The following is a 19893-nucleotide window of genomic DNA, read 5'->3' as shown; positions in this document are numbered from 1 at the left end:
TAATGAAAAGTCCCACTGGGCAAACACAGATCAATCAACCTTCTGGTTTGATATTTCTCACCAGACCTGGGTTCAAATTTATGCTCATTTAGGTATTTTGTATTTATAGACTTATTTTCATTGCATTTGAGTATTTTCAAATAATGTGGCAGAAATAAACTACTTATATTTGAAATATTTTTTAATTATTTGTAAATAGTTGTTTCCAAATACATTATTTCAAAAACCACTAGGATTTAACAGACCTGAGTTCAAATGCATGGAGTATTTAAAAATGTGTACTTGAAATTAAACATGTGTGTATTTGAGTACTTTCCAAGTGTATTTCCAAATACATTCCAATATTCCACTACCTTTATTTTCAAATATACAGTACCAGTCAAAAGTTTGGACACACCTACTCATTCAAGGGTTTTTCTTTATTTTTGACTATTTTCTACATTGTAGAATAAAAGTGAATACATCAAAACTATGAAAACAACACATATGGAATCATGTAGTAACCCAATATCTTTTAAACAAATAAAAACATATTTTATATTTGAGATTCTTCAAAGTAGTCACCCCTTGCCTTGCCAGCTTTGAACACTCTTGGCATTCTCTCAACCAGATTCATTAAGTAGTCACCTGGAATGCATTCTAATTAACAGGTGTGCCTTGTTAAAAGTTAATTTGTGGAATTTCTTTCCAATCAGTTGTGTTGTGACAAGGTTGGGGTGGTATACAGAAAATAGCCCTATTTGGTAAAATACCAAGTCCATATTATAGCAAGGACAACTCAAATATGCAAAGAGAAACGACAGTCCATCATTACTTTAAGACATGAAGGTCAGTAAATGAGGAAAATTCCAAGAACTTTGTCAATAAAACCATCCAGCGCTATGATGAAACTGGCTCTCATGGGGACCGCCACAGGAAAGGAAGACCCAGAGTTACCTCTGCTGCAGAGGATAAGTTAATTAGAGTTACCAGCCTCAGAAATTGCAGCCCAAATAAATGCTTCACAGAGTTCAAGTAATAGACACATCTCAACATCAACTGTTCAGAGGAGACTGCGTGAATCAGGCCTTCATGGTCGAATTTCTGCAAATAAACCACTACTAAAGGACACAGATAATAAGAAGAAACTTGCTTGGGCCAAGAAACACGAGCAATGGACATTAGACCAATGGAAATCTGTCCTTTGGTCTGATGAGCCCAAATTTGAGATTTTTGGTTCCAACCGCTGTGTCTTTGTGAGACGCAGAGTAGGTGAACGGATGATCTCCGCATGTGTGGTTTCACAGTGGAGCCTGTTTTGTGTGTGTGCGCATGTGTGTGCGTGAGTGTGCGTGAGTTGATGTACTGAGTGAGTGAGTGAAACGATGTACTGAGTGAGTGAGTGAGGTGATGTACTGAGTGAGTGAGTGAGGTACTGAGTGAGTGAGTGAGGTGATGTACTGAGTGAGTGAGTGAGGTGATGTACTGAGTGAGTGCGTGAGATTGTACCAGTGCTCCTTCTGTTATGCTTGTTTTCGAGGCTGTTGTTATCAACACCTCAGGTATGCACTGGATCAATCCATTCTGAGCAGATCCACGTCGACTTTACTTTGAACAATAAAACCATTTTAACATAGCCTCTGCATGCTATGTCTCCTTGGCCTGGTTGCCATGCAACAACTGTTTGGACCTCAGCGCCAAGGCAACCATCGCTACGGAGACACGTGTGTATGGGGGAAGTACTTTCCTCTCAGAGGGGGCTACGTAGAATTGGTTGCTAAGGCAACAGGGCAGATTCAATAATAGCTTTTCTGAATGACATTCCTACTGTTAGTACTGAGCAATGTCTCCCCACAGGAGGTGGCGTTCCTATGTGACAAGCAGTCCCCAACCAATCATTGCAGATGACATAAAACAACTATCTGACATAAAACAATGAGTAAGGAGATGTGACTTGTGCAATTCCGTCAGTGAGTCAAACATCCATTCACGAATTGGTGAATGGACCATTATTTTATGAAGATTTTTGATTTACTGAGTAAACCAATACACCCACAAATCTACCGGTTGTTGATTAGCTTAACTTAGTCTCGCTTAGCCCTGGCCTATCTTATTTAGCCTAGCCTATCCTATTTTAGCCTAGCCTATAGCTTAGCCAACTTTAGATTAGCATAGCATTAGCCTAGCATCTCACCAGGAACTTGCGTTTCTGTTTCCAGTGGGAGCCCTGCGCGTTGGTGTGGTGGTGGGCCTCTGTCACATGGCGGATCAGCTCCCACTCCGAGCTGTCGGGCTCCGGACGTGTATGTAGAGTCTTCACGATCTCGTCCTTCTTCCTCTTCTCCCGGTTCTCCTCAATCAGACGACGCTTGGCTACCCGCTTAGAGTCGTCCAGCACCACTAAGGACACAGAGTTGTTTTGTGAACCTACTCCATTTCAGTATTAAATGTAGAAGTAATGGAAATGTAAAGCAGTGAGAAGGTAGGTGTGATATATTGTGAAATATATGGTTGACAATTATGGTCCCACACTCATGGAGTGTGACACTCACGGTCCATAGCCATGCCAACTGCGATGCACTTCCTGAAGCGACACAGTTGGCACTGGTTCCTTGTGATCTTGTCGATGATGCAGCAGCCATCGTACTTACAGGAGTAAGCCGGGTGAAGGTTCTTTTGGATAGTTCGCCTGAAGAAACCCTGTGGACATTGCTTGCATCAGCTTAGTTATTTCAAAGTACGATATCAACATAATGACGTTATATCAACCACATTGGAAGTTCATTAGCTTAGGGGCTAAGTTTAGAAAAATACAATTGGTTCTGCAATGTTGAAAATCCCATAAGGTGTGGAGACCAAAGTTTATTTTTCAATTTCAACTTATTTATCGAAGAATTCTTTAAGAAAAGTGCAAGGGTGACAATATACGGTATTTGAATGCAACTGTATATATTTTTTTAAATGTCACTAATATAATATGTCAATAATTTTGCGATAATTGTCGACAGTTAAATTAAATTATTAATATACACAGTTTGAGAAATAACACTTCCTCCTTTAATGCATATACAAAGTCAAATCAGGTTATTCCCAAGTAGTTACCGTGGAATGCCTAGGTCATATAAAATGTTACCCAACCAGTCCTTGAAGTCCTATACAGGCCAGTCATGGGCCATGTCTCTCACCTTGCAGCCCTCGCATGTGATGCAGCGGTAATGGTAGCCGGTGGCCTTGTCTCCACATACCACACATGGCTCATCCTTCTCCAAGTAGCTGGGGATGTATCCTGGGACAGAGAGGCTCAGTGCTGAGGGAGAGATGGAGAGGAGGAGGAGAGAGGAAATAGAGGAGAAAGAAAGAGGAGGAAAGAGGGAGTCGAGGAGGAAGAAGGGGGAGTACAGGAGGAGGAAGAGGAGGAGGAGAGAGAGGCAGCAAAAGCAGAGGAAAGAAAGTGGAAGAGAAAGGAAGAACAGGAAGAACATGAGGAAGAGGAGAGGGAGGGAGCAGAGGAGGAGAGGAAGAAGGGAAGGAGAAGAGAGAAGTGTTAGCACGGGAGCAACAAAAGCACATGTACAGGAGAAGTGTGTATGCCTGTGTTTGATTAGGTCTGTGTGTGTCTTGTGTGGGCACACACATATATACACACACACCCCCACACCCTGACCTACTAGCACTCCAGGGGAAATCCTAAAGTCACTCACCACCTAAAGTCAGAGTATTTTTATTTTATATTTTTATTTTACCTTTATTTAACCAGGCAAGTCAGTTAAGAACAAATTCTTATTTTCAATGACGGCCTAGGAACAGTGGGTTAACTGCCTGTTCAGGGGCAGAACGACAGATTTGTACCTTGTCAGCTCGGGGGTTTGAACTTGCAACCTGCAACCCTAAGTCTAAAACACTGAAAGCAATTATTTGGCAGATTCTCCACATACTGTAATACACCATATGGTTTAAGTAGAGAAAATACATATTTTTAAAATGATTTCACTGACCAGCTAGGAATGCTGTGTGTTTAAAACATGCCCCTCATAAAAATACTTTATAGAAATGTATCCAAAGCATGTGGCTGAGTGGCTAGAGAGTAAGGGCTTGGAATAGCTAAATGATGCAAAAATGTGTAAATTAGCATTGACTTGTCATTAACTGAGGAATAGTGGCCAATGGCTTGTACATGAACTTACCAGACATGCTCTTCAATGAACATGTGCTGTTCTTTCTCTTCCTTTTTGGTCCATTGGGCCAGCTGGGGGGGGGGGGATTTTAACTTTTTAATTCAAACATACAAGCACCTTAAAAAATAACATTCCAAAATACAAGCCACCACCCACCAACCAATCACCAACCGCCCTGTAACCATAAATCCCACCACACCCCTAAACACAATCAAAGACAACTACAAAGCAGGGCAGCCATTCATCTCTCTTCACAAGCTGATTACCATTTCATTGACATGACAAACTATCTCCCATCCCCCAAACAACATATTCTTCTGAAAATCCCCCAATGTCATTCAGTTACTAGGCTCACAGTAACCTGGTTCCTATACGTAATCCACATGACATGACCATCTTAGTGACCTAACAAAACATACTCCAGGCATAGATCTGGACTACTGCCTGAAAAGACATGAGTGAGTGAGTGAGTAACATTAGAAACAGAGGGGAGCTAGAAAGAGAAATATCATTATTATGAATCACAAAATTCATAAGACAAATGTAGTTTCTGCTTAGAAAATTGAGGTTTCCTAACACACACCACACACATTAACATCAGTTGATACCCAATGTTACAACACATCTATTTGGGTATTTCAGTTTTATTTTACCATCAAAGTCATTGACGTGTGCTGCTGCTCCCCTTAGGAGGAACTGTTTTCTTTAGCCTGGTCAAGCAGGCTGACCACTGCACTCATGCTTCCTTTCACTTCACTTGTCTGAAGGGAAGCTATGGCAGATCAGGCTAGTTTCATAAGGACAGAGTTCTTTCTCTGTCCTGGACAGGTCCCGGTGTCTTTCTCTATACATAACCTCTCTGACATGGTCAATATAATACACAGTCACTCCCTAACAACACCATTCGTTTTTGGCTCTTTCATTCACTCAGCCTCAAGGGTTCTGTGGTTATGTGGAGGGGGAGGTGCAAGGACATTCACTTAACCATGCTCGTGCACACACACTCACGTACACACACATGTACAGGCGTCACAAGGAAACTAGTTCCCTTGACACCATCATTCATCCATGTATGACAGTTTTACAGATCAACCTCCATCAAGTATCCCTAAATTGTGCTTCATCTAAATGACTGGTAACATCAAGTTACAGTTGAAGTGAGAGTTATGATTGGCTTAGCACATTGCCTTCAATGTGAGTTCAGTGATTCTCCGTCTTCTCTCCTCCTCTGTACCCCTCTCCGTCCTCTCTCTACCTGTCCCTTCTCTATATTCAATCTCTCCCGGGTTCCCTCTCTCCCCTTCTCCATCAGAGATATGTTATTCCCAAAATGGTTTACCCTCCTTTTCAAATGTGAAACTTGGCATTGGCTGTCATATGCTCACACGCACACACACCTGTTGATGCAGTAGGGTTGCAGAATATGCATGGCTGCAGTCTGTATATCCCCCTGAGAGATCTGAATAGTATATTCTTCCAGAGCGATCCTCTCGGTACAGTATCTAGGATTCTGTGATGTTGGCTGGGTGCTTCAGCTCTCACTACTCTCTCGCTCACACTCCCTCCCACTTGCTTTCCCTCTCCTTTTCTGGAAAGGAGTATGTTGCTTTCACTCTCCCAACCTCTCTCCCTCTTTCCATCTCTCTCGCCATCCTTCCCTCTCGCTCATGCTTTCATCTGTTGACACCTGATGACAGCCAATTGGTGATAACTAGGGATGCACCTTTATGAAACGTTTGGCCGATACCCATAAACGATATTTAAAATGTTCGCGGCCCTTTAAGCATTCTAGTACAATGAAATAGTTTAAAACACACACACACAAAAAAAGTTATTTTGCTGGCATTTACACATGTCCCCATTACCAGTAAAACATTATCAAAACCTATTTATTTCACTTACTTGCTGTGCTGTTTCATTGTTTAGTCTCAACCAGGATTTCATCATTCATGTCAAGCAGTGAAGTTTCAGCTCTGTCTGTCCGTGGCCTCTTTTCCTCGGTGCGCACTGTGTCCATTTCCATCTTGTCCAGTTGTCTAACATTTCACGTAAACCCTGTTTGTCTGCATCAAAGTAGTGGTCCTTGTACCTAGCATCGAGCATGGGGGCGACACAGTAGAGGCTCAGAGAGAACGCTACCGAATCGCTAGTTCACAACCTCTAGTAGAGTACTCTTATAAGTTAACTCGACAGCCTGTGTTGGCATTTTTGTTGAGCAGGCGTTTCAATGCCATGACAGGTTATCACGTCTGCTGCAGACGCAGTTAGAGCTTATTTCTCGAGTCAGTTGTTTGAATAGTGCTAGGAGTGCTAGGAGTGTTCATGTTTCCAAGTTTCTCAAATGCCATTGAAATGGCAGCAGCGGTATGAGAACCAGCACATTCTTGAGCATGCAATACGGCTTTCCTCAGTAGGAAATCCTATATTTTATGTGGCGTCATTACGTCATCTGCCTACGTTATATTAGGTATGCACGTCAGCTTTGACATCGGTTTTGCACATCGGTGTTAAACAGACATCGGGCCAATGCCGATGTTTGCATTTTAGCTAATATCGTCCGATTCCGATATGCTCATATATATCATGCATCCCTAGTGATAACTATCACCTCATGTGATAGAGCTTTAGAAGAAACCTCTGTCTCTCTCTGTTCCATCCCTCCCTTCTCAAAATCCCTCAGTCCTCCCCCTCAGAATTACTTGATCTTTAATCCCAAATCACAGAGGCTTTGCTTATGTAATCATGGAGATTGTAGAATACAATGGGACACACAGCTACCATGTTGTGACATTTTTATGTAACACCTGGTAAGTATTCCAATGATAGTCTTTGAAAGGTGTTACAAAGGAAAATAAAATAGGTAAATGTGTTTGATTGATCAATAATATAAATAGGTGTTTTATAAATTGCTCTTAGTTCTCAGTGTTTTGAAATTCACTGCCAGTGTTGAATTTAGAGAAAACACAAACTGAAACACAAGCAGTTTTTTATATATACACTGAACAAAAATATAAATGTAATATGTGACAATTTAAGATTTTACTGAATTACAGTTCATATAAGGAAATCAGTCAATTGAAATAAACCAGTCAGTATCTGGTGTGACCATTTGCCTCATGCAGCGCGACACGTCTCCTTTGCATAGAGCTAGTTGACGTTGGAGGCGGCTTATGGTAGAGAAATTAACATAAAATTATCTGGCAACAGCTCTGGTAGACATTCATACAGTCAGCATGCTAATTGCATGATCCCTCAAAACTTGTGGCATTGTGTTGTATGACAAAACTGCACATTTTAGAGTGGCCTTTTTTTGTCCCCAGCACAAGGTGCACCTGTGAAATGATCGTGCTGTTTAATCAGCTTCTTGATATGCCACACCTGTCAGGTGGATGGATTCTTTTGTCAAAAGAAAAATTCTCACCAACAGGGATCTAAACAAATTTGTGCACAAAATTTGAGAGAAATAAGATTTATGTTGCGTATGGAACATTTGGGGAATTTTTGGGACCAACACTTTACATGTTGCATTTATATTTTTGTTCAGTGTGTATATACAGTACCAGTCAAAAGTTTGGACACACCTACTAATTCAAGGGTTTTTCTTTATTTGTACTATTTTCTACATTGTAGAATAATAGTGAAGACTTCAAAACTATGAAATAACACATATGGAATCATGTAGTAACCAAAAAAGTGTTAAACAAATCAAAATATGTTATATTTTAGATTCCTCAAAGTAGACACCCTTTCTTTGATGACAGCTTTGCAAAGTGAAAACATGTTTTTAGAAATGTTTGCAAATGTAATGAAAACGAAATACATAAATATAATTTACGTAAGTATTCACACTACTGAGTCAATACTTTGTAAAAGCACATTTGGCAGCGATTACAGCTGTGAGTCTTTCTGGTTAAGTCTAAGAGTTTTCTACACCTGGATTGTGCAACATTTGCCAATTTATTATTTTCAAAAGTCTTCAAGCTCTGTCAAATTGGTTGTTGATCATTGCTAGACCATTTTCAGGTCTTGCCATAGATTTTCAAGTAGATTTAAGTCAAAACTGGAACACGGTCACTCAGGAACATTCACTGTCTTCTTGGCAATCAACTCCAGTGTAGAATTGGCCTTGGGTTTTAGGTTGGTGTCCTGCTGAAAAGAGAGTTCTTCTCCTAGTGTCTGGTGGAAAGCAGACTGAACCAGCTTTTTCTCTAGGATTTTGCCTGTAGGATTTTGCCTTAGCTTCATTCACTTTCTTTTTTATCCTGAAAACATCTCAGGTGCTTAAAGATTACAAGCATACCCATAACATGATGTAGCTAACACTACGCTTGAAAAAGTTAATAGCTTTGCCACATTTTTTGGAGCATTTACTTTAGTGCCTTGTTGCAAACAGGATGCATGTTTTGGAATATTTTCATTTTGTACAGGTTTCCTTGTTTTCACTGTCAATTAGGTTAGTATTATTGAGTAACTACAATGTTATTGGTCCATCTTCAGTTTTCTCCTATCACAGACATTAAACTCTAACTGTTTTAAATTGACCATTGGCCTCACGGTGAAATCCCTGAGTGGTTTCCTTTCTCACCAGCAACTGAGTGTCACGTTCTGACCTTAGTTCCTTTATTATGTCTTTGTGTTAGTTTGGTCAGGGCGTGAGTTGGGGTGGGTAGTCTATGTCCTTTTTTCTATGTAGTATTTATGTGTTTGGCCTGGTATGGTTCTCAATCAGAGGCAGGTGTCGTTCGTTGTCTCTGATTGAGAACCATACTTAGTCAGCCTGTTTTCCCCACTTGAGTTGTGGGTGATTGTTTTCCGTGTCTTCACCATACAGAACTGTTTCGTTTTCGTTTCTGTCTTTCACTTTGCTATTTTGTATTTTCGTGTTCAGTGTCTTTTCATTAAAAATGACGAACTTACCACGCTGCACATTGGTCCGATCTGTCATACTCCTCGTTACAGGAAGATGAATTTCATTACACTGAGTTAGAAAGGATGCCTGTATCTTTGTTGTGACTGGTTGTAGTGATACATCAAGCAAAGTGGAATTAATATTATCATGCTCAAGGGAATATTCAACGTCTGAGTTTACTTTTTTTTCTTCTTTAAAAAAAATCTACCAATAGGTATTTGTGGTTGAATCTGTGCTTGAAATTCACTGCTCGACAGAGACCTTACAGATAATTGTATGTGTGGGTTACAGAGATGAAGTAGTCATTCAAAAATCATGTTAAACACTATTACTGCACACAGTGAGCTTATGCAACTTATTATGTGATTTGTTAAGCACATTAACACTTTCACTCCTGTACTTATTTAGGCTTGCCATAACAAAGGGGTTGAACACCTAACATTTCAGCTTTTGATATTTTATTAAATTGTAAACATTTTGAAAAACCTAAGTCCAATTTTCCATCATGGTGTATTTTTTCAAATTCAGGCTGTAGTATAACAAAATGTGGAAAAAGTACATTGGGTGTGAATACTTTTAGGCACTGTACACACTAGACAGTGTATTCGTAAAGTATTCAGACACCTTGACTTTTTCAACATTTTGTTACATTACAGCCATATTCTAAAATTGATTATATTGTTTTTATTCCATCAATCTACACACAATACCCACATTGACAGAGCAAAAACGTTTTTTAAGAAATGATGCCGATTTATTAAGAATAAAAAACTGAAATATCTTATTTACATAAGTATTCAGAACCTTTACTCTGTACTTTGTTGAAGCACCTTTGGCAGCGATTAAAACCTTTGAGTATCTTGGGTATGACGCTACAAGCTTGTCATGCCTGTATTTGATGAAGTTTCTCCCATTCTTGTCTGCAGATCCTATCAAGCTCTTTGCGGTTGGATATAGAGTGTTGCTGCACAGCTATTTTCAGATCTCTCGAGAGAAGAGAGATTGGGTCCGGGCTCTGGCTAGGCTACTCAAGGACATTGACTTGTCCCGAAGCCGCTACTGTGTTGTTTTGGCTGTGTGCTTAGGGTAGTTGTCCTTTTGGAAGGTGAACCTTCGCCCCAGGCTGAGGTCCTGAGCACTCTGGAGCAGGTTTTCATCAAGGATATCTCTGTACTTTGCGCGGTTCATCTTTCCCTTGAACCTGACTAGTCTCCCAGTCCCTGCTGTTGAAAAACATCCCCATAGCATGATGCTGCCACCACCATGCTTCACCGTTGGGATGGTGCCAGTTTTCCTCCAGACGTGACGCTAGGCAATCAGCCTAAAGAGCTTGGTTTCATCAGACCAGATAATCTTGTTACTCATTGTGTAAGAATAATTTAGATGCCTTTTAGCAAACTCCAAGTGGGCTGTCATGTGGATTTTACTGAGGAGTGGCTTCTGTCTGGCCACCCTACCATAAAGGCCTGATTGGTGGAGTGCTGCAGAGATAGTTGTCCTTTTGGAAGATTCTCCAATCTACACAGAGGAACTCTGAAGCTCTGTCAGAGTGATCATTGTAGTAGAAATCAAGTAGTAGAAACATCAAGAGTGATCAATGGAAACAGGATGCTCAATTTTAGAGTATCACAACAAAGGGTCTGAATACCTTATAAGATATTTCTGTTTTTTATTTTTAATAATTTGCAAACATGTCTAAAAACCTGTTTTCACATTGCCATTATGGGGTATTGTGTGTAGATTGATGAGCAACATTTTGTATTTAATACATTTAATACATTTTATAATAAGGCTGTAACGTAACAAAATGTGAAAAATGTTAAAGCGTCTGAATACTTTCCGAATGGACTGTACATACAAAAGTATGTGGACACCCGTTCAAATTAGTGGATTTGGCTATTTCAGCTACACCCATTGCTACATAGACAAACATTGGTCGTAGAATGGCCTTACTGAAGAGCTCAGTGAATTTCAACTTGGCATAGTCATAGGATGCCTGCTTTCCAACAAGTCAGTTCATCAAATGTCTGCCCTGTTAGTGCCGTTATTGTGAAGTGGAAACGTCTAGGAGCAACAACGGCTCAGCCACGAAGTGGTGAGCCACACAAGGTCACAGATTGGTGAAACACGTAAAACTCGTCAGCACAATAACTGTTTGTCAGGAGCTTCATCAAATGTGTTTCATGAAGCCTAAGATCACCATGCGCATTGACAAGCTTCAGTTGGAGTGGTGTAAAGCTCGCTACCATTGGAAACACGTTCTCTGGAGTGATGAATCACGCTTCACCATCTGGACGAGTCTGGGTTTGGCCAGGAGAACCCTACCTGCCAAAATGCATAGTGCCAACTGTAAAGTTTGGTGGAGGAGGAATAATGGTCTGGGGCTGTTTTTCATGGTTCGGGCTAGGTTCCTTAGTTCCAGTGAAGGGAAATCTTAGTGCTACAGCATTCATTGACATTCTAGACGATTCTGTGCTTCCAATTTTTGGGCAACAGTTTGGGGAAGGCCCTTTCCTGTTTCAGCATGACAATGCCCCCGTGCACAAAGAGAGGTCCATACAGAAATGGTTTGTCGAGATCGGTGTGGAAAAACTTGACTGGCCTGCACAAAGCCCTGACCTCAACCCCATTGAATACCTTTGGGATGAATTGGAACGTCGACTGCGAACCAGGCCTAATCGCCCAACATCAGTGCCCGACCTCACTAATGCTCTTCTGGCTGAATGGAAGCAACTCTCTGCAGCAATGTTCCAACATCTAGTGGAAAGCCTTCCCAGTAGAGTGGAGGCTGTTATAGCAGCAAATGGGGGACCAACTCCATATTAATGCCCATGATTTTGGATTGAGATGTTCAGAGAGCAGGTGTTCACATACTTTTGGTCATGTTGTGTATATATAAACCACATCAGGGAACAGGATATCATGTTAAAGGTATTACAGTTGCTTAGATACCTTTGTATCGGGACACCTTTTCACAACTTCCGGTGAAATTGGAGGGCACGCAATTCAAATAAATAATCAGAAAAATTATGGATATTAAACATTTAGGTACATACAAGTATCTTATATCGGTTAAAAGCTTAAATTCTTGTTAATCTAACTGCATTGTCCGATTTATAATAGAATTTACAGCGAAAGCATGCCATGCGATGTTTGAGGACTCCACCCCACATCAAAATATTTTTCAACCAGCACAGGCTTCATAAAATCACAAAGAGTGATTAAATATTCTCTTACTTTTTGAAAATCTACCTCTGATTTGCAATCCAAAGGTTACCAGGTTGCAAACCTGCAATCCGAAGGATTACAACATGCATGGTCGTTTTGTTAGATAAAACCCTTCTTTATATCCCAAAAAGTCAGTTTAGTTGGCGCCATCGATTTGAGTAATCCAATTGTTCAACATGCAGAGAATGGAATCCAAAAAGCTACCACTAAACTTTGTTAAAACAAGTCAAAATACATTTCCATTTATTCCATTTATTTCCTCAGGTACCCTAAAATGTAATTAAACGATCATATTTAATATGGAAAGAAGTATGTTCGATAGGAAAGCAAAATTAGCACAGACTGATTTCCAACTGACTCCCTGTACTAAAACTCAATTCTTCCTCGTTTGGGAAGAAACAAGCCTGAAACCTTGAACAAAGGCTGGTTGATATCTTGTGGAAGCCATAGGAAATGCAATCTGGGAGCTGGAATTGCATATGCCCCATAGCTTTCCATTGTAAGAGCATGGGATCTCAAAAAACACAATTTCAGGTTGGTTATTCTTTGGATTTTCTCCTACCATATCAATTGTGTTATAGTCTCATACATTATTTTAACATTTCGACAAACTTCAAAGTGTTTTCTATCCAATGGTACCAATTATATGCATACCCTGGCTTCTGGGCCTGAGTAACAGGCAGTTTACTTTGGGCACGTCAGTCAGGCGGAAATTCAGAAAAAAGTCTGAAGAAGTTGATGTTTGACAAGTCTTGACCACCGACTGACTGGCCAAACAGATTTTTTTTTTTACTGAACCTTTCATTACATTGAGATTGGATTAATGGCCTGCTGGCTGGTTTCTTTTCACAGATCCTCTTTACCTCAGGAGGTCTTAGGTATCTGGTCCTGTTCCTGTTCACTCAGAAGTCAGGTGTGTGTATCTGCCTATTAACTTGGCTGGGTTCTTGGACTGCATAGCTTTCAGTAATCAAGGCTGTGATGTCATACGCTGGCATCACTGATATGACTAGTAGCTGATGTCACTATCTGGCCATGATTAGAAGTACTGTGCTTTGTGATAAAGTAAACTATGTTAACCACCTAGTAAACTAACATGCGTAAACAATTACAATATTCTCTCAGTCACTGACCAGCCCATTAGGCCAAACATTAGTCAATAACTGCGCACGTGTACACATGCACGCGCACACACACAGTGCTAGGATGTCACCCATGCAGGAAAAAGGTTGTGAATAATAAACAGGCTTGTTGTTGCAGGACAGGACATAGTGTTTGAGTCTGATGGGAACACAACCACAACCTCAGAGCATTTCATATTATTCTGTAAGTAAATCCGTGTACCCCATTTGGTATGATATGTTACACTTTGCATCGTTACATAAGACAGATGGTTACTGAAGGCCAAAACTAAAGTAGGGTGGTTGGTCTGGCATATAACGCAAACATCTAGCAACTCAAAGGTTGCAAGTTTGAATCTCATCAGACAACTTAAGATGCTGTCTTAGCTACTTTGAAACTAAGTAGCATGTTAGCTAACCCTCCCCCTAACCTTAACCCTTTAACCTAAGGGTTAGCCTAAACACAACCCTAACCCCTAGCCTAGCTAAAGTTGGCCACCAAGCTAGAATTCGTAACATATAACATGTTTTGCAAATTCGTAACATAATGTACAGTACAATACGAATTGTAATTCGTAACATATCATACGAAATGGGTGATGGACATCCACAAATTAATACATACCACATGAAACTTAACATATTATACTAATTGGAGTATGTCAGATTTAAGTACAGAATAATTCGAAATGCTCTGAGATCAGGTTGGGGAACAACAGAAATACAGATTGGGGAACAACATAAATACAGAGAAATGTTGTTAAATCTTATCAACAGACATCTCTGGGGACATGCTGTATATGTACACGCGTCGTGTGCATCAAGTTAAACACTGACCCCATTTTACAGGACACGTAATATCAGTCAAGGAAGGCAAGTAGAGTACTTCTTTTTTCTTCACTTATCTAGATAATGTTTTAGCGAAAATTCTTAACAATTATCTAAAGCAGGGCTCTTCAACCCTGTTCCTGGGTTACTGTCCTGAAGATTTTCGTTCCAACCCTAATCTAGTGCATACGATTATAATAATTAGCGGGTTTTTAAACTTAATCAGGTCATTTACAACTGAGGTTGGAGCGAAAACATACAGGAGGTGGAGAGCCCTGATCTAAAGTGATACTGAAAGAGTATATTGATCAATGCATTAAGTTAATATCAATATCCACTTGTACCTGAAGTCAATGAATAATAAAGGTTTGAATTTGAAACAGCTTGAGGACTCTTTGGTTCCGCTGTTGATCTTCAGATTGGATAAGCAAGGCCCCAGAATATATTTGTATTCATAAACGCTTCCTTTTTCACACTCCTTATTAAATTAAAGCTGGTAAGTGAAATGATGTGGTGGGCGCCAAACTTCCCTGAGTATGTTCAGACGCTGCTCTATAGAGTTAATCCTAATGCGCACACACAGTAGCGGCATCACTGTGATTGTCCCAGGGCTCCGTGTGTGTGTGTGAGATCAAAGAGCTGAGTGACTCAGAGATCACCGGGGTGGGCGGGGGGGGGGGATGCATGAGGCAGCTCACACAAGGACACATGCATGTCCACAGACATACTCCGCGCACGCACACACACACAGTGACATACACACATGCACACAGATGCACACACCCACAGAGCGACACACACACACATCGAAACATAAATAGCGACACACCAAAGACAATCCCCTGCTGGCATCACATATGGATGTGTCCAGAGTTGTCCTCCGCTTTCCTGCCGTTCCATCTGACCACCCCTTACTCCTAATCCTACACTCTGTTATGTTAATCCCTGCACAGTGGACACACACACACACACACATGAACGCATGCACACATAAACACAAACACTCATACACCTCCACCACATCCTCTGTAGTATAGGCAAAATAATCCATACATCCTTTCATTAACATATAAAATACAGTACATTCGACACACAGATTTTAAATCTAATGTTTGTATTTCTCTACCGCGGTCTGTGCTCATTTAAAAATGTGACTCCAATTTGCTGGAAAAATTCAGCATCTGCACATTTAATGAGAAGGAAGGCGCTACGAATGTGAGGGCACGTGTTGGGCAGGAGGCAGTGTGTGTGTGTGTGTGTGTAACTGGATGTATAAATCTGGATCTCCAGATTTATACATTAAATTGCATTATATAACTTCTCTCTCTTCCTCTCTACATATGACACACCGTTATGCAATCCTCAGAGGCAGCGTTAAAAAATCCTTTGGGATGAACTAAGTGCTGTATTGTGTATCTGAAATGTTACGGATGTGTTGTTACAAATCCACACACAGAAATCCCCCTCGTACACTCGTACACACCAGTGAACAGTGAACTGGGAGGAACATGGACTGACCGTTTCACATCTCCCTCTGATGAGTTGGGGTCCTCGACGTTGGAAATGGGCTCCATTCACCTCAATTCCATCCAGTAGCCAAAGAGCGGAGACTGAGGGCGGGCCCCAACCTCACTAGCCTGCTCAGCATTCGCAATTTTCCCCGTCAAACGACGGCCATCGATGGATGGCAGCAGTGACACGTTCCCCGGAGATGGTTGTGTGGAACATCGGTGGGGCAAGCCCACCCCCAGTTCTAGAGTCTAACACGTGATGTGCTGAGAAAAGGAGACAGAGAAATTAGAAAAGGTTTGAACCATGTTGAAGATTAGCAGAGACGAACAGATACATAAAATATACATAGTAAGACATAAATGCATTATGAGACCACTGGTAATCTTTATGAATTTATAATAGCTGTTAAATCTAAAAGGTATATTAATAGCTGTTGATCGATTTTACTGAAATCATTCATCTGAAAGTATTATGGCATTTAAATCTTTGGAGAGCAATACATAATTCATGACCATTTTGTTGTTGTTGTCCCCTCTAATTGGGCCCAAGTTTCATGAGCTGAAATAAAAGATCCCAGAATTTTTCCATACTCACAAAAAGCTTATTTCTCTCACATTTTGTGCACAAATTTGTTTACATCCCTGTTAGTGAACATTTCTCACTTGCCATGATAATCTATCCACCTGACAGGTGTGGTATATATATAAAAAAGGTGACTAAAATGTGCAGTTTTGTCACACAACACAATGCCACAGAGGTCTCAAGTTGAGGGAACGTGCAATTGGAATGCTGACTGTAGGAATGTCCCCCAGAGCTGTTGATAGAGAATTTAATGTTAATTTCTCTACCATAAGCCGCCTCCAACGTTGTTTTAGAGAATTTGGCGGTACGTCCATCCTGCCTCAGAACCACATACCATGTGTAACCACTCCAGCCCAGGACCTCCACATCCGGCTTCTTTACCTGTGTGATCCTCTGAGACCAGCCACCCAGACAGCTGATGAAACTGAGGAGTATTTCTGTCTCTAATAAAGCCCTTTTGTGGGGAAAAACGCATCTCGACTGGCTGGGCCTGGCTCCCCAGTGGGTGGGTCTATGCCCGCCCAGGCCACCCATGGCTGCACCCCTGCCCAGTCATGATATCCATAGATTAGGGCCTAATGAATTTATTTCAATTGACTGATTTCCTTATATGAACTGTAACTCAGTAAAATTGTTGAAATTGATGCATTTTGTGTTTAAGCAATAAGGCCCGAGGGAGGGGGTGTGGTATATGGCCAATATACCACAGCTAAGGGCTGTTCTTATGCACTAAAGGTTGTTCCCAGGCTAAAGGCTGTTCCCGAGGTGCCTTATTGCTTTTACACTGATTACCAAATGTAATTAGACCAATAAAAATAAATGTTTTGTCTTTCCCATGGTATACGGTCTGATATACAACACTCCTTCAGTGGTCTCCAACTGCACTTAAAAGCTAGTAAAACCAAATGCATGCTCTTCAACCGTTCGCTGCCCACACCCGCCCGCCCGACTAGCATCACTACTCTGGACGGTTCTAACTTAGAATATGTGGACAACTACAAATACCTAGGTGTCTGGCTTGACTGTAAACTCTCCTTCCGGACTCATATTAAACATTACCAATCCAAAATTAAATCTAGAATCAGCTTCCTATTTTCAACAAAGCCTCCTTCACTCATGCCGCCAAACATACCCTCGTAAAACTGACTATCCTCAACTTCGGCGATGTCATTTACACAATAGCTTCCAATACTCTACTCAGCAAACTGGATGCAGTCTATCACAGTGCCATCCGTTTTGATACCAAAGCCCCTTATAACACCCACCACTGCAACCTGTATGCTCTAGTAGGCTGGCCCTCGCCAGACCCACTTGCTCCATATCTCAGCCCACTGGTCACGATAACAACACCCACCCGTAGCACGTGCTCCAGCAGGTATATTTCACTGGCCATCCCCAAAGCCAACACGTCCTTTGGCCGCCTTTCCTTCCAGTTCTCTGCTGCCAATGACTGGAACGAATTGCAAAAATAGCTGAAGCTGGAGACTTATACATTTCCATCATTGACTTTAAACATCAGCTATCTGAGCAGCTAACCGATCGCTGCAGCTGTACATAGCCCATCTGTAAATAGCCCAACAAATCTACCTACCTCATCCCCATATTGTTTTTATTTACTTTTCTGCACACCATTATTTCTACTTGCACATTATCATCTGCTTATCTATCACGCCAGTGTTAATTTGCTATATTGTAACTACTTTGTTACTATGGCCTATTTATTGCCTTACCTCCTCACGCCATTTGCACACACTGTATATAGACTTTTTTTAAAATATTGTGTTATTGACTGTACGCTTGTTTATTCCATGTGTAACTCTGTGTTGTATGAGTAGCACTGCTTTGCTTTACCTTGGCCAGGACGCAGTTGTAAATGAGAACTTGTTCTCAACTGGCCTACCTGGTTAAATAAAAGTGAGAAAAAAAATAAATAATAATAAATAAATAAATATATATATATATATATACCACGGCTTTCAGCCAATCAGCATTCAGGGCTCGAACCACCCAGTTTATAATTATATTTTTGTTCAGTATACCTCAGCTACCAGGAGGTGTGACTAAAAGCTGGTGACACAGTGCAGATTGTGTGTATATGAGAATGTTCTAGAAACAGACCATTTGTTTAGGAAACCTTTCCTTTGAGCTTTTGTGAGTGGCTAGCCCATGGCTAATTCTGGATATATAATGCTTATCTGCAAAAAGCCACAATTCTGAGTTTGTGTTGCAGCCCAACTGCAGTCCCTCCACTTGGTTTACATTCATAGATGGACTGATAGCCCATGAGATCAATATGATAATACAAATATTTCAAAACTATAGTTTCGAAACAAATTCAAATGACAAAAAAAACCAGAGTAAAATGTGCTTATATTTTGGGTTATAATAAGGTAAAACAGTTGAACTAAGCTCATGAGGCTGTTATAAGTTATATTCTTCAAGAATCAATGGGTTTGTATCTTCAACTGAAATGACCATTGAGCAGCAGTAAATATTCCAGATTGCCCCTTTAATCTATGTTAAGTGCGTGTCCTGCTTGTGTTGTGTGTGTAAACTGGTTAGCCTGCATACAGAGTCACGGCCACACTTGTGTCATCTAGTGCAACATCCCACGTCGACTCAACATCCAATGGATCCATTGCTGATCAATGCATTAGTCAAACACTGAACAGAGTCTCTGAACAAGCTAATGTTTAGTGACCTATACCTAATTTAATCAATGCTTTGAAATAGATGAAGCATCTGTATGGAAAAAGGGGTGTGGCAAGACAGGTTCATAGAGTACACAGTATACTGGAAAAAACAAATATATATACATACATAGAATAAATCTCTACTGTATCATTGTTGCAATGAGAGTACTAGTCAGGACAACCTGCACAGTTCTACTAAACATAGAGAGAAAAAAACGACTGTTTCCCCAGTAATCACTTCACTTCTGTTGCACTTCTGTTGCTAGATGGCGCATGTGATTTCAGGTCAGACCTTGTTAACGCTCTATAGCACATGATGTAAAGCACACACACACACACATACATACAGTTGAAGTCGGAAGTTAACATAGGTTGGAGTCATTAAAACTCATTTTTCAACCACTCCAAAAATGTCTTGTTAACAAACTATAGTTTGGCAAGTCGGTTAGGACATCTACTTTGTGCATGACACAAGTAATTTTTCCAACAATTGTTTATAGACAGATTATTCCACTTATAATTCACTGTATCACAATTCCAGTGGGTCAGAAGTTTACATACACCAAGTTGACTGTGCCTTTAAACAGCTTGGAAAATTCCAGAAAAAGATGTCATGGCTTTAGAACTTCTGATAGGCTAATTGACAACATTTGAGTCAATTGGAGGTGTACCTGTAGATGTATTTCAAGGCCTACCTTCAAACTCAGTGCCTCTTTGCTTGACATCATGGGAAAATCAAAAGCAAATAAAAAAAATTGTAGACCTCAACAAGTCTGGTTCATCCTTTGGAGCAATTTCCAAACGCCTGAAGGTACCACATTCATCTGTACAGACATTAGTATAAACACCATGGGACCACGCAGCCG

The 19893-nt window shown here is 40.7% G+C and overlaps 1 protein-coding gene across 2 annotated transcripts in view; it reads right to left on the bottom strand.

Annotated features, from left to right (window-relative positions):
• LOC112252251 (thyroid hormone receptor alpha-like) overlaps positions 1 to 19893 on the bottom strand; it is a 95460-nt gene that overhangs the window by 3198 nt on the left and 72369 nt on the right. For both annotated transcript variants that reach the window (XM_042322213.1, XM_024423328.2), the window contains 5 exons: positions 15759 to 16015; positions 4164 to 4225; positions 3165 to 3286; positions 2532 to 2679; positions 2174 to 2379 (listed from right to left, as the gene is read on the bottom strand). In XM_042322213.1, the coding sequence (XP_042178147.1) occupies positions 2174 to 2379; positions 2532 to 2679; positions 3165 to 3286; positions 4164 to 4225; positions 15759 to 15814 (594 nt within the window). In that variant the 5' untranslated portion in view covers positions 15815 to 16015. The remainder of the gene's footprint in view (positions 1 to 2173; positions 2380 to 2531; positions 2680 to 3164; positions 3287 to 4163; positions 4226 to 15758; positions 16016 to 19893) is intronic.

Source organism: Oncorhynchus tshawytscha, linkage group LG01 (genome assembly GCF_018296145.1).
Source record: "Oncorhynchus tshawytscha isolate Ot180627B linkage group LG01, Otsh_v2.0, whole genome shotgun sequence".
In the NCBI taxonomy this organism is placed as follows: Eukaryota; Metazoa; Chordata; class Actinopteri; order Salmoniformes; family Salmonidae; genus Oncorhynchus; species Oncorhynchus tshawytscha.
This window is presented reverse-complemented; position numbering and strand designations above follow the sequence as displayed.